This window comes from Simochromis diagramma, unplaced genomic scaffold (genome assembly GCF_900408965.1).
Source record: "Simochromis diagramma unplaced genomic scaffold, fSimDia1.1 OVJJ01000747.1, whole genome shotgun sequence".
Taxonomy (NCBI): domain Eukaryota; kingdom Metazoa; phylum Chordata; class Actinopteri; order Cichliformes; family Cichlidae; genus Simochromis; species Simochromis diagramma.
In genome coordinates, this window is record NW_024386897.1 from 938017 (window position 1) to 952609 (window position 14593).

Here is a 14593-nt window from a genome sequence, read left to right on the forward strand (position 1 = left end):
GCGATATGGCAGCCTCGCTTCTGTCAGTCTGCCCCAGGGTAGCTGTGGCTACAACTGTAGCTTGCCTCCACCAGTGTGTGAATGTGTGTGTGAATGGGTGGATGACTGGGTGTGTAAAGCGCTTTGGGGTCCCTAGGGGGGACTAGTAAAACGACGAAAGAGTGAGTGTGTCCAGTCTGTTCCAAATTTGTTAGAGGGCTATCAGCCATATCATCCTGAAACGCTTGACTGCAAATCTCGAAGCTCACATCAAGAAACAATAGCAGAACAAGCGGTTTGTCATGGATGCAATCTACATACTCAACTCTGCTGCTCAACCCATGAATAAAATTTTCCTTATAAATGTGGCTCCATTTAAAGGGAAAGAAACAAGCTTTGCAATAGTATAGGATTTATTATCAAAAAGCATTGTTACAGCACACAAATAAACACTAATTGAATCACTTTTGTGCTGCATGTTCTCTAAATGTTAAAAAAACAAAAATAAAACAACATCTGTTTGTACATCTCTTTAAAAAAACCCAACAAAACAAAGAAAAACTCTGAAATGAGACAGAACTGTCTTTTATGCTGCTTACATATGTTAGCGATTGCCCTTCAAAAATAATTTAATTTAATGAATTAAATATTTATTTAAAATTTAACACACGTTGATAAACAAAAGAACTAAACAATGATCTGGAAGAAAAGGAGCACACTGAACTTTAACCATCATCAAATATAACATCAGGGTTTCTCTGATACAATTATAAGAATAATGTAATGAACTGAATAAAGAAAGCTGAGTTTTTACTGCTCTGGACAGAAAATGCTGATTTGAATATTGGTCATCTTTTCACTCCGGTGTTGTAATGATTTGACTCCTGGTCAGTGTGAGCACTACTACCAACACACTGCTATGACTCTGTCCCACATTTTCTAAATATAACACTTTTAAGCAATATCAATTATCGTATCTCATTAACAAAATCCTTTTCCACAGATTCTACAGCTTTCATTCCCTTGTGTGAATTTGTGTGAGCTTTCAATCCTGATTGATGAGGGAAACTTTTCCCACAAGTGCTGCAACTATATGGCTTCTCACCTGTGTGACACCTCATGTGACGATTCATGTTAATCCATTGACTAAATTCTTTCCCACAGGTGCTACAAGGATAAGGTTTCTCACCCGTGTGAATTCTGACATGTATTTTCAGGTTGCTTGTACTCTTAAAAGTTTTTCCGCATGTCATACAAGGATATGGTTTCTCACTTGTATGAACCCTTCTGTGAGCATTCATTTTTGAGTTGGAAGCGAACACTTTCCCACAGGTGCTACAGGAATATGGCTTCTCACCTGTGTGAACTCTAAAATGTGTAGTCAGAAGGGATCTAAGAAGAAATGCTTTACCACAGATGCTACAAGAATATGGTTTCTCACCTGTGTGAACCCTTGTGTGAACAACCAATTTTGACTTGTAATTGAATACTTTCCCACAGGTGCTACACAAATAAGGCTTCTCACCTGTGTGAACTCTAACATGTGCAATCAGGCGTGATTTAAACAGAAAAGCTTTTCCACATATGTCACATTGTTCAGTTTTTTTTCTTGCCCCACTTTGACCCTGACTCTCTGACACAGCAGGATTTTTTACTCCCTTACTGTCACTTTTCTTTCTGCAATGTCTCCTCTTCTTCACCTCTGCATTTTCAGGTGACCCCAAGTCCACATGGTGGCTTTCTTCCTCATCTTGGCTCTCAGCAGAGCTGTGAGAGATTTGCTCACTGTTTGGTTCTGCTTCACTGTGGTCACTTTCCTCATAAGCAGGAGTCACCATGAAGGTATCAGCCTCCTGCTTCACTCCCAGCTGCTCTCCCTTCTGACTGCTGCAGAGATCCTCCTGTTCCTCATTAATCTGTGGAGGGTCTGGGTCCTCCTGGTCTACACTGGAGCTCCTCACCTCGCTATAGATTGGCTGGTTTGCGAGTGGCTCCTCCTCCTCCGCCACCTCCTCACAGACATGTAGTTGTTGGAGGTCTGAAAAGAGAAATGGAAAATTATTTTTTTCTAAAACAACAATCACCAGAGAAAATATATTTTGATCTGAACCATAAACAGGTCTCTACATAGTGAGAATTTGGCCCACTGAACTTTGCAGAACTGTTGTAATTCATTAATTAGAGGGTTTTCAAAAAAACAGCTTTTTACGGTCACGCCACAGCGAAGTCTTCATTTTGTTTTTCTTAAGGTGAAATTGCTGGTGTGTTTTGGATTGTTATTCTGCTGCAGAATCCTAGTGCCCTTCAGTCTCTAATAAATGGTGGGATATAGGGCCGGGCCATATTATACCGTTAAGCAACGATAAGAAAATGAAATATTGCGATACGATATGGGTGAAATGCGCATGCGCAGTGCCTTTGTTTTCAATTTGCACATGGCCGAAAAAGCATGGCGGCAAGAGAATGAGAAGGGAAAAGCGGATTGTTGAGTGAAATGGATGAACTAGAATTAGTTTGTAAAAATGGTGCCACTTCAGTGATGTGGAACTGGTTTAGTGTTTGTCCGTCAGATACATGCAAACGGTTGTCGTTATTGCCGTATAAGGCGCCCGTAAATCTGGGTCTTAAACTCCGTCCATTTCAGGCCCCAAAGTCAAACGAACACTGCAGCATCCCTGAGAGTTAAAAACTGTCTAAATTCTTTCATCTTTAATAAAATCATCAGCATTGCTGCTTTACCAGGTGTAACTATGAAGTTTAACATCCAGGCATCCATGAAAACAGATTTTATTACACTTAACGGAGTTAGAAGCTAGCAGGAAGTTAGCGGAAGTTAGCTCGCTAGTTACCCAAGCATGATATACCGTGTTCTGACTGAGAGATTTCTGAAAAAATTCAAACGTACAGCTCTGCTATCACTTCTAACATAAATGAAGACGGGAAACTAAACAGCAGTGACGTTTGTAAGGTTACTGAAGTTGGGCTAGCTGGTTTATAATGATGTGCTACGTGATCGCTAGCGACACAGCTATGTTAGCATAACCTGAACAATGAAGCTGGAGGAATCAACGCTAACACTTTTCCACTCAATAAAAGTTAACGTGAAGGTTCCTGATGGTTAGAGACAAATACAATCACATGGCAGGATGCTGTAAACGGACCAAACTTCAGTCAGGAGAACAACTGAGATAATCCATCCACAATACGAGGTTAGCCATTAATATACTGCAACAACATGGGAATAGAGCAGCTGTGATAGAATACAGCATTAATGAATCAATGGTACAGAAGTGGAGGAAGCAAGAAGAATGAGTTGAATAAAGTTTTATTTATCTGACTGCTTTATTTCGCTTAATGTGCCTTATAACCCCATGCACCTTACGGTCCAAAAAATACGTATTTGACTTTTTTATTTGGCACACTGCAGTTTAATGTAGCAAAGCACCTCTTTTTAACTTCAGTGGATATTATACATGGTTATGCTCAGGATATGTCAGCCCATTTCTACTGGAAATGCCTTTGGTTAAACTTTCAGCACTAGTAAAGTTGTGGAGTTGTATTTTGTCTTGCAGAAATTATATCGTCAGTTATATCATTATTGCAAATTTTCAAATGTATATTGTGATAAATATTTTTGGCCATATCGCCCTGCTCTAGTCGGATATTCTCCTTCAGGATGTTTCTGTAGACAGCAGAATTCATTATTCAATTTACCACAACGAGCCTTGCAGGTGTGAGGCAGCACAACAGCCCCAGACCACCAACCAACCTCACCATATTTTACTGTGAAAATGATGTTCCTGTTCAGAATTGTTGTTACTTTTACACCAAATGTAAAGAGACACATGCCTCCAAAAAGTTTCCCTTTTGCCTCGTCAGTGCACGGAATATTTTCCCAATGTCTTGGAGATCATTGAGACTTTCCTTTGGCAAAACTGAGACAAGATTTTATGTTACTTTTACTCAGCAGTGGTTTTCACCTCGTAACTCTGCCATGGATGCCATTTTTGCCCAGTCTCTTATAGTGGAGTCATGAACCTTTACCGTAATTGAGGCCTGGAGTTCTTTGGATGTTGTTCTAGAGTATTTTGTGACCTCCTGGATGAGTCATCACTGTGCTCTCGGGAGTAATTTTGGTCATTCGGTCACTCCTGGGAAGGTTCACCATTGTTCCAAGTTTTCGCCATTTGTGCATCATTTGGCTCTCACTGTGTTTCAGTGGAGTCCAAAGCCTTAGATGTGGCTTTGTAACCCTTTCAAGACTGATAGATGTCAATGACTTTGTTTCTCATGTTTTTCTTTACATTGTGTAATGATGTGTTAGTTTTTGGGATCTCTTAGCCGGCTTCGCTTTGTCAGAAAGTTTCTATTAAAGTGATTTCCTGACTCAGCCTGCAAAAAAGATGTGATTAATCAGTTAATTCGTTATTTAACAAGGGGGCAATTCCTTTTTCACACAGCACCAGGCAGGCTTGGATAACTTTTCTCCCTTAATGAATGAACTGCACTTTGCATTTACTCAGGTTATCTTTGTCTAACATTTAAATTTGTTTGATGATCTGAAACATTTAAGTGCGACAAAATGTGCGACGAAAAGTCAATAACATTTTGACTTTAGACTTGAAAAAATGTTCTACGACTTGTAACTTTGTTAAGTCTAATTGTTGAATGTTGTAATCGTAGTTCTTAAATTTGTAAAGTCTTAGTTCAAACTATAGGATCAAGACATTCCTTTGTCCCCCTCCCCAGCCTCTCGAGGTTCTGGGAGGAGGCTGTAGTGTTTTATCACAGACACATCCTTTGTAAAGATTCTGTTTGATGTTGCTTCCTGCTTTTATGATCCTTTTAGTGAGCAGGAGGTCACACACACACACACACACACACACACACACACACACACACACACACACACACACACACACACACACACACTGCCTTGTCTTTGTAACCAAGGGGGGTTTTACATCAATACTAGAGATGGTAAATTGCCTGTATTTGTATAGCGCTTTACTAGTCCCTAAGGACCCCAAAGCGCTTTACACATCCAGTCATCCACCCATCCACCCATTCACACACTGGTGATGCCAGCTACATTGTAGCCACAGCCACCCTGGGGCGCACTGACAGTAAAGCTGGAGGGTGAACACTAACAAATGGACTTTTTTCCATTCGATAAAAATTAATTTGAGGGTTACCAATGGTTATAGGGACAAGTGCAATCGCATGACAGGATGCTATAAACGGACCGAACGTCAGTCAGGAGAACAGCTGAGATAATCCATCCACAATACGAGGTTAGTCATCAATATACTGCTGCATGGGCTTGGCTGTAGTTACATCGTAAGTGTTTAAAAACACTTAAGCGGTAATAAAAACTGAGAAGCCGACAGTGATCACCGACTGTTTTAGAGGCTTGTTGAGATTAAACAGAACAAGATACAAAGCATTAAAACATGTTAAAAACACAACAGTCTTATTAAATGCAGAATACTTTGGGCCCAGAAGCACGATTCATCACGTTATTACTTAAAGACCGAATACCGGTCATGGAGGTTAACAAGGGCTGCCCAAAGAACATCTGGATTAAGATACGGCTTCAAAAAGTTTAGGTGCTTTACAACAAACGCTTAGTCGCGGTTGCCATTGAAAAGCAATAGCTGCATACACACCAGTAGTTTTCCCCTCACTCTCTCGTCCTCATGTTTTCATCTTCATCAAAGCGCTGGTTAACTATTTTCTTCCTCTCTCTCGGTTGCTCTGGTCCAAACTGCAAAGGTTGAACAGAAGCCATTTCCAATGTGCTGCTAACTGTGAACTTGATGCGGTGCAACCGTATGACTGTCACTACCCAGAGTGCATTGAGAAGTAAATAACAATGGTGGCCTATTGGTAAATCGGTTTGATATAAAATGTGCTTAAAAGGAAATCATGTGGTATTAAAATACGCCAAATGTGTTATTGAAAGCACAGTACATATTAGCGCAATCACATCTTAAAAGCCGGGGTTCCCTTTTAAACCTACACCATCCTTCCTATTCTGGTATTTTAAAGAGTACTTAGCGGAAATATTAAACAACCTAAGTAATAGGGTTGCCAACGATTTATTATTCATTAAATTATATTATATTTTTATTTATTATTTATATTTTATCATTACTCTGTGTATACTTAGTAAGTTCAGTTACACTTGTTTCATCGTGTGTCAAGACAAACAGATTTTTAAAAGAACATATGGTCTGTTATTTACATTTAACATATATTTGCAACACTGTTTAAAAAAGACTAAATGGGTCTTGAAATTCAAAGTTTCAGAGTTGAGGATAAAGATTTGAGACTTGCAAAATAATGACTTGTTCCCATCTCTGTTCCAAAGAAATATCATATCCACGTGCTTTCAATGATTTTGAAGGACAATGAACATCTCAATCAACTCTGTTACTGAAGCATCTTAATTGGTTTTAACAGAAACGTGATGCATTCTTGCTGCTTATTAAAGTTCTGACCTTTATTTCTTCCTGTGAATCATCCCAGTTTTACAAACCTATTCTGTGCAGCTTTATATCGGGTTTCCAGGTGGTCGCCAGCAGTTTGAGCCACTCATCATCAGTTCTGACACCGTCCGCCTCCAGCTTCACTCCCAGCTGCTCTCCATCCGGACTGCTGCAGGGTTCCTCCTCCTGTCTCTCTTTCATCTGTGGAGGCTCTGGATCCTCCTGGAATTCTGAAGAGAGAAACAGAGGAAAGAAAATGATGGAGAAAATATACCTAAAAGAAATAAAATACACACAAATATAAATATATGTGTATATACACACACTCAGCTGTTTACTACTCCATCGTGAGCTGGAGGCCATCACCCGATGAAGCCAAGAAATTCACATCATCTTCAAAAAGCAGAGATGAAATTCTGAAACCACCAAGGTTGAAGCCTCATTTAGTTTGTTTTTTGATGCATGCAGGCAGCAAGCCGAGGAGATACCACGACACCCTCCCCATCTTGTTGTGACGCCTGATAAGCGGTAAATGGGCTGATTCTTATATAGCGCTACTCTCCAGGATCACTCAAAGAGCTGCATAAAACGTGCAACATTTACAGATTTTTGCCTTCTAGCTAACATTCACACACATTCATACTCTGATGGATGCATCGAAGATACACTTGGTGTTAGTATCTTGCCCAAGAATGTTTGGCAGACTGGGGGAGGCAAAAACCAACCTTCAGATCAGTAGATTTAAGTCACAGATCATCAAATTCAAATAATAATAAATAAATGCTGAACTATGAAATATTTTGAGTGCAGGCTATTTTTTGCATACAGAATAGCTTTAGTGTTTTGGTTTTTAAAACTTGACTATGAACTTATAGAAAATGCAGCAAGATATTTATAAAAAAGCTTTGAGTATAAAATACACTATATCAGATTCATACCAGTATCTGACATAAAAACGTGGTGTCGTGCCATCTCTACTAAACAGTTTCCAACCACAGGAAACTTTAGTGTCTTCTTTTTTTCATGTTCGAGATGCAATTTTTATATACACTGTAGGAAAATATATTATAATGCAAATTTGCACAAATTTTGCATCAAAAGAAACTATTTCCAACAATGTAATTTAAATTCTAATCATCCCAGAAACTATACAGAAAGACATAAACTCAAACATGAACTTTAAGAACATCAGCAGATCTTGTAAATGCCCTATAGGAAAAAAATACATTTTCCGTGAAAGTCTAAGGAGCTCGGAAAGAAAAGCGTCTGGACTTCTTTAGGTTGCTTGAAGACGTTTCACCTCTCATCTGAGAAGCTTCTTCAGTTCTAGTGTTAAATGCTGGAGAGTCCCAGATTTAAACCCAGTGGGAGTATCCCACCGAGAGGAACAAAGGACCCCCTGATGATCCTCCACCTAATCACATGAGTCAAGGCATGAAAACGGGTGTGGGTCACATTGTGAATCAGCCAGGGTTTCGGTTGAGCTCATTGTGAAACCTGGCCCCACCTTATCATGCGAATTCCTGAGGTCAGATGGCCCAGGATGTGAGTGGGCGTTAAAGCGTCTGGGAAGGATCTCAAAACTGGATTATAGATGGCAGAGAGTTGGTGTCGTAAACCACCGCCTCAGTTCAAAGATGGTCGCTCACAGTGGACATAGATGGCTTCTTTCACTCCTCTTTCAAACCATCTGTCCTCTCTGTCCAAAATGTGAACATTGGCATCCTTGAAAGGGTGACCTTTATCCTTTAGATGCAGATGGACTGCTGAGTCTTGTCCTGTGGAGGTGGCTCTTCTTCTTCACGGGACAAGACTCTATGTTTTGCTTTTTATACTATACTTACTATGTTTACCAAAATATGAGGAAATCAGGGGCAGCTCAAGACTTAAAAACCTGAACTACACGCTGGCCTTAAACTCGCTGCTTTATCAGCATCAAGGCGTTTATTTCTTTTCAGGGTTTTACTCCTGCTAAACAATAATCTCACAGATGAACTCAAACTGCACTGATTGTTTCAGTACGACTGTGAAAGACAGCCAAACACACCTGACTGCAGTCTTTAGCTGACGCCCAGTGTCTGACACTTTATACAAATTAGACTCTGAAATTAAATTAATCACCAAGGTAACAGCTTTCTGCTCCCAGCTAACATCAGAGAAATCCCGGAGACGCTGACGAGCTTTCATGTCTTCATCAACAGAGAGGAACCTGAGCTCAGCACACGTGTCCGTACCTGAGCCGTGTGAGTGTGTGTCGGGTCTCCGGCTGATATCCAGCAGTCTGCGCTGACGCTGGATCTCCTCCTCATACTGGACGATGGTTTTCTGAACCTCGCAGAAGATTTGTTGGCAAACAGCAGCCAGCCTCTCCTGTATGAACTCTCTCAGAGACTCAGCTGAACACATGGCTGCTTCAGCTGCTGCGGGTCGATGGAAGCGACAGCGACGCTGTTTTATTGGTGTTTGATCGACAGGAACAGGAGCGATACTTTACTTTGTGTCTCTGAGCTCAGCCCGCTTAATCAAACCGGGACCGATGTCTGCGCAAGCGCAGGTCCTATCCCTGCTCTGCTGTGGTTTGCCGTGCGCGGTCACGTGACTCCCTGCAAACCACCCCAGATCTTACGGAGTCCTGAGGGGGACAAAAGTGAAAAAACGGATTCTCAAACTGATACACACACGCTACCGTGACAATGACACGCTGTCACATTTTATAATTCTCCTCTAATGCCTGTGTTATTTGTGGTGTTACTGAAACCATCGTCTTAAAAAAGGTGATTGTCACAAGAAGTTTATAACATTGTTGAAAATGTTGTTATTGCGATATTGTTGTGTACAGCTGGGTATTAAAAGTTTAACCAGACTTCAATAATAGTACTGTAAGTGCTAAAAACCTGTATGTTGGGCATTTTTGTGACATTGACTTTCAGGGGTTTTAATAGTGAGCTTCATAGGAAACTGCTCCCTGAGGCTACACCTGCATACTCCTGCCGACTGTCCCTTACACTATAAAATAAATTAATCTCATTTTGTTATTTAAACAAACCCACTTGTACCTGCAATGAATTAACCTGTGTTTGAAAAAGGAAGTAAAGACTTTCTTCTAAAAATAAAGTAGAAGGTCTAACACGCTCAATCAGAGAACTACATTTCAATATGTTCTTATTGTTGACACCATCAGACTCTTCTTAGCTGTAAAAACGTCTTCACATGAAGTCTAATACAGTATGGATGGTCAGATGTGAGGCTGCTGTGATGGGGCACAGTTTGCAACACAGCATCCCAGCCTCATCACAGCAGAAATCCAGATGCCTTATAGGCACAGCTTTATTATGACAGGATCGAAACTGCTAACAAACCATCTGTAATTCTGAACAAATGAAAATGCTGTGAGGTTCAACTGTGGAGCCTTTTCCAGTTTTAAACGACTCAGGCCAAGGACACCTAGTTAGCAGACAGAGTGCACACTAGAAACTGTCTCTTCTTCTGACAGAAACCTGCAGTATAATATCTGCAGCTGTACTCACAAATGTAGTAGGTGTGTTTTTAAAACAGTTGATAATGGACAACTAGTTTAAGTGGCATATCCCCAAGCAGCACGTTATGATTCTCTATGGGAGAGAGTTGATAAAGTCTGAGCTACTGGTGGGATAGAAGCTGGTTCTCCCATATCTGAATTCATTTCTCTGTGTGCAGAACCCAAATACACATGTTGCCTCTGTCCATGCATGCAAATGTGTATGTGAGTGTATGTAGGAATGTGACTGTGTGTGCATGTGTGCGTAAAGGTTTGTTAACAGGTGTGTGTCTGTGAGTTAATGTTTCCATTATTATCTGCGCAGATTTTACGTGTTTATGGATGTTTGAAAGGAGAAAGCATCGTTACAGTAGCCCAGTAACAAGGACAGATTCATCATATGCAGAACTGAATCATTCTTTTAATGTTAGGACTTCTTTAAGCAGCCTTGGGACTAAAAGACACGTTGATGATTTGGAGGAAGTAATTATTGAAGTTAACTCAGAAAGATGAATCAGAGAGAAAGAGACTAAATAAATATCAGTAGTATTAAAAGTAGCTGTACGTAACTGCTCCTGACCCTGAATCCTCCCTTAGTTACGCTGCAATAGGCGTCATGGGAATCCCCCAGCCGGCTGCTATAGATGATTTTCTCAGCATTTTCAAGGGTCTTTGCCTTATGAGCACGTCCTTCATTTCTTCTGTTGGGTTCCAACTTAATGTTTGAATTATTCAATTTCTTTAAACTCTTATATAATTTCTCTATATTTTGGAAAAGAGGGGCCAGACTTGGACCTAGTTTTTCTTTTTAAGTGTTCTGCAGGCTTGGTGAAGGTGTTTCAAAGACATTCTTTGGACGTTGCTTTTTAAGTCCTGTCCTCGTACCTTAGAGGGAAGTGTATTCCTACTTAAATTCCTACTATTTAGTTTTTCTTGTTTCTGCTGAAAACTTCAATTTGCTTCAAGGAGGAGAGTTCATGCTCTCTCAATTACCTCAAGATTAGAAAAAGGCAAATGTTCTGATGTTGGAGTTTCATGAACGCAGCTCTGGGAGCAATCTAAATAAACTAAACAGTCATCTTCTCTCAGCTCATTCCACCAGGTAGAAACTACTTCTGCATATTTTTAGGTTGCACTATGTTGTACACTCCACATGATGTCACATTAACAACAGTTTTAGTAACAACACTCTGGACTGCATACTTTAAAAAAATGTGATTTTAATGATTTCAGTTCTTTCCTGTAAATTTTACTGGTTTATTCCCTTATTTGCTGGACATGTACCAGTTGATGGATTTGGAGTGTCCCGTTCACAGCGCAATATTTTTGAACCAGGGTGTTAAAATAAATCTCAAAGGTACCACTATTACTGTTAATTTATTTGGAGAGGAGAAAGCCTAAGAATTACCCACAGTTTTAAGCAGAGTACCAGAGAATCCTGCTTGTTATGTTCATGTTCAGAAACACAAGTAAGTAATAATCATATATTGCAAGCATCACTTTCTGTCTGGCTTGTTTGGTTTGCATAACCTGTATTTTATTAGCTGCAAACCAACAAAACCAGTCAAAAGTTTGGACACATCTTCTTGTTTAATCAAAGGAGCTCGGAAAGAAAAGCGTCTGGACTTCTTTAAGTTGTTTGAAGACGTTTCACCTCTCATCCGAGAAGCTTCTTCAGTTCTAGGGTTAAATGGTGGAGAGTCCCAGATTTAAAAGAGTTTCCCCACAAACAGGAACAAAGGACCCCCTGATGATTCTCTACCTAATCACATGAGCCAAGGTGTGAAAATGCGTGTGTGTCACAATCAGCCAGGGTTTCGGGTGAGCTCATTGTGAAACCTGGCCCCACCCTATCACGTGATTTCCTGAGGTCAGATGGCCCAGGATGTGAGTGGGCGTTAAGGCGTTTTTAGGACTTTACCACACAGTGTTTTCTGGTGTGTGATGCAGTGATATGCTGTTAACTCACTGATAGAGTTCTCCTGCATCTGTACTCGCATCCTGCCGACTAGTCCACTTTTTTCACCACACAACACTCAAACAGCCTCCATAAAGGAAGATTACCAGGTTGGCCCAGTTATGTTAGATATTAGGGCTGGGCCATATCATACCGTTCACAGTAATACCGGTATAATGTTAGGCAATGATAAAAAAAAAATGAAATATCGCGATAGAATATGGGTAACCTTCCTTTCCGAACAGATTTTAGGTGGCACAGGGCACTCAAAAATCTGTCAAAAATGTTTTAGTATGACTTTGCTAAGCTACGCAACCGCACTGCTTGATGGATTGTTGGAGCATTACGGCTACCGTAGTCGGGAGCCTCGCGGAGTGATACGTACTGTGCTTCAACATAATATTATTGCATTGTGTGTGTTTAACCTCACTTTAAGTTTTGTGCATATTATACATGGTTATGCTGAGTATGTCGGCCAATTTCCACTGGAAATGCCTTTTGGTTAAAATGTCAGCAAGGAATTTGCATTTGCACTGTTAAATTTTTATATAACTTTAATGCACATAAAAAACAGCTGCTTGTTTAAGTGAAAATACATTGATGGGTTTTTTTGCACTAATAAAGTTGTGGAGTTTTTGTCTAGTGTCAGTTATGTTGTCAGTTATATTGTTATCGCAAATTCTCAAATATATATCGTGATAAATATTTTTAAATATATTTTTTTGCCCTGGAGTGCTGCTCTACTATATATAAGCATACTTCAAATTACTGTGTATGAATGATAATCAAGAGACAAACTTTGAAGATGCAGCGCATGATGTCCCATTATCACACTGTAAACAAATATCCACCAGGCTTCTTTGTTGGCAGAGGTGATGATTCTCCTATCAGGGATCAGTAGCGTGAATTAACCTGTGGTATAAGCAGCAGTCACTGAAATATTACTGTTTCAGATAAGAAATCTAGCACATAAAAGCCAGGGTGGGAGGGATCTCTGCAAACTGACTTACCTCTGCAAGTGTGAAGCTCAACAAAAATCTGACTCTCCAGTCACAGACAAACAAAAACCTCCAGCTGGGAGATAGAAAACGCTGTCTGGGTCTTGCTGGATGTTGCTGGTCAGAGTCCACACATTAGCAGAGTGCTTCTTGGTCCCACTGACCCATGTGGACAGCGACTGTGGAGAACTGTTCTGGAAAACAGAAAAGAGAATTAAAATGAAAAAAGCCAAACAGGATTTCCAGGTATTAATCTGGTGCATCGCTTCACTGCAGTCTTATGTATTTTCCCCACACCTGAATAATAATATTATTATTTACATATTTCAGCTGATGCAGCCTGACTGAAATGCCGATTCTAAATGTTCAGCACACACACAGAGACACAGAGGTACCATTTAAAGTTTAGTGTTAACTTGAGTCACTGATCATTTACAGTATTACAGAGTCTGGCAGTCTTTGCATGATGTCCACGTCACTGTAAGTTTCTAGCTGACTCTCAGGTGTGACAGGTGTGCCAGCAGGAAAGAGTAATAATAACCTGCATCCTGAGGTTTGTCATGCAGGATTAAAGGAGCCAGGCTTTGTTCACACAGCTGGGATTGTATTTTACACTGACCCTGGGTCAGTATAAGTATCATACAGTTTAAACGAAGCACTGAAACTTGCACATATTTATTACAGATGCACTGAAGCTAATCGAGATATTTGCTGTCAATCTGTGGCTGCGATTAAACACTTTACTGAAAACTTTATTAACTAGTAACTTCATCACTCATGACAGAAGCTAATATTTCTGTGCTAACATAAAGGATCTCAGATCAGCTGCTGCCATCTTGTGGCCACAGTTGGTTACTGTCTCTGAAAGTTGTCTCATGTTCCTGTTGTCCTGCTAACAAAGGCTGGAGCTCATCATGCTGAGAGGGCAGCAGCATTTTGTGGCTCTTCACACATGTTCATTATATTCTGATGATCCTGGATGGAGACAAACTACAGATAAGTGTGTTCAGCCCAACTAGTTTATCTCATTACAGCAGTTTGATGTTTCCCTTTGAATCCCCCTGAAGATCCTGACAGTGAAGCACGTACATAACACTCCAGCCTTTCAACTCTGAGCTTATTTAGTTCTATTAATACACTGAAATCTCATTTGTGTCATGAAGAAAGTCTTTAATCAAACAGAATTCAAAGATCAGAAACATTTCATATATGGAGTTAAACATGAATCATTGTTTCAACAACATATTTATTGTTGTCATAAACAGACAAGAAGACAACAACAAACTGCTCCTCCCATTCAACACATGTCAGTCCATATCCCAGCAAACTAAATCATCTCCATTTACACATCAAATAGAAACATGAACCACTTGTAATGATTAGAAACTTGATAGAATTTCAAATCTAGTTTGGGGAGTCATTCAGTGAGAAACAGTGAAATGATTTTCCATGTGAAAAGGTGGACAGCAGAAACAGAAAGAAACAGTGAGACCTAAAAGAGAAACAAAGAGCTTTGGAACAACGAGGCAGCAGGAGGACAGCTGCAGTTTAACAGCTTCAACTCACTGACAGGAAACAACATTAGAAGTATCATCATTGTTCATTGAGAAAGGGATACAAAATCTTGAACATGTTATACAAAATGGAAAAT

At 40.0% G+C, this 14593-nt stretch overlaps 1 protein-coding gene across 2 annotated transcripts; it reads right to left on the bottom strand.

Moving 5' to 3' along the window:
* Positions 1-256: 256 nt before the first annotated feature.
* On the bottom strand, positions 257-9083 carry LOC120735051 (zinc finger protein OZF-like). Of its 2 annotated transcripts, XM_040034226.1 has the most exons (4): positions 8705-8818; positions 6795-6886; positions 6521-6700; positions 257-2017 (listed from the first exon to the last, which is right to left on the bottom strand). In XM_040034226.1, the coding sequence occupies exons 3-4, from the start codon at positions 6669-6671 to the stop codon at positions 948-950; spliced, it is 1221 nt and encodes a 406-aa protein (XP_039890160.1). In that variant the 5' UTR covers positions 6672-6700; positions 6795-6886; positions 8705-8818; the 3' UTR covers positions 257-947. The 2 variants fall into 2 exon arrangements, with proteins under 2 accessions (XP_039890160.1, XP_039890159.1); XM_040034225.1 differs by lacking the exon at positions 6795-6886 and having other exon boundaries at positions 364-2017; positions 8705-9083.
* Positions 9084-14593: the final 5510 nt, after the last annotated feature.

Excerpts from the sequence above, each read along its gene's own strand:
- LOC120735051 (XM_040034225.1), bottom strand. The coding sequence starts at position 8,876 with ATGTGTTCAGCTGAGTCTCTGAGAGAGTTCATACAGGAGAGGCTGGCT. Across the intron at positions 6,701-8,704 it reads CACACACTCACACGGCTCAG|AATTCCAGGAGGATCCAGAG; the intron begins GTACGGACACGT and ends TTCTCTCTTCAG. Across the intron at positions 2,018-6,520 it reads TATAAAGCTGCACAGAATAG|ACCTCCAACAACTACATGTC; the intron begins GTTTGTAAAACT and ends TTCTCTTTTCAG.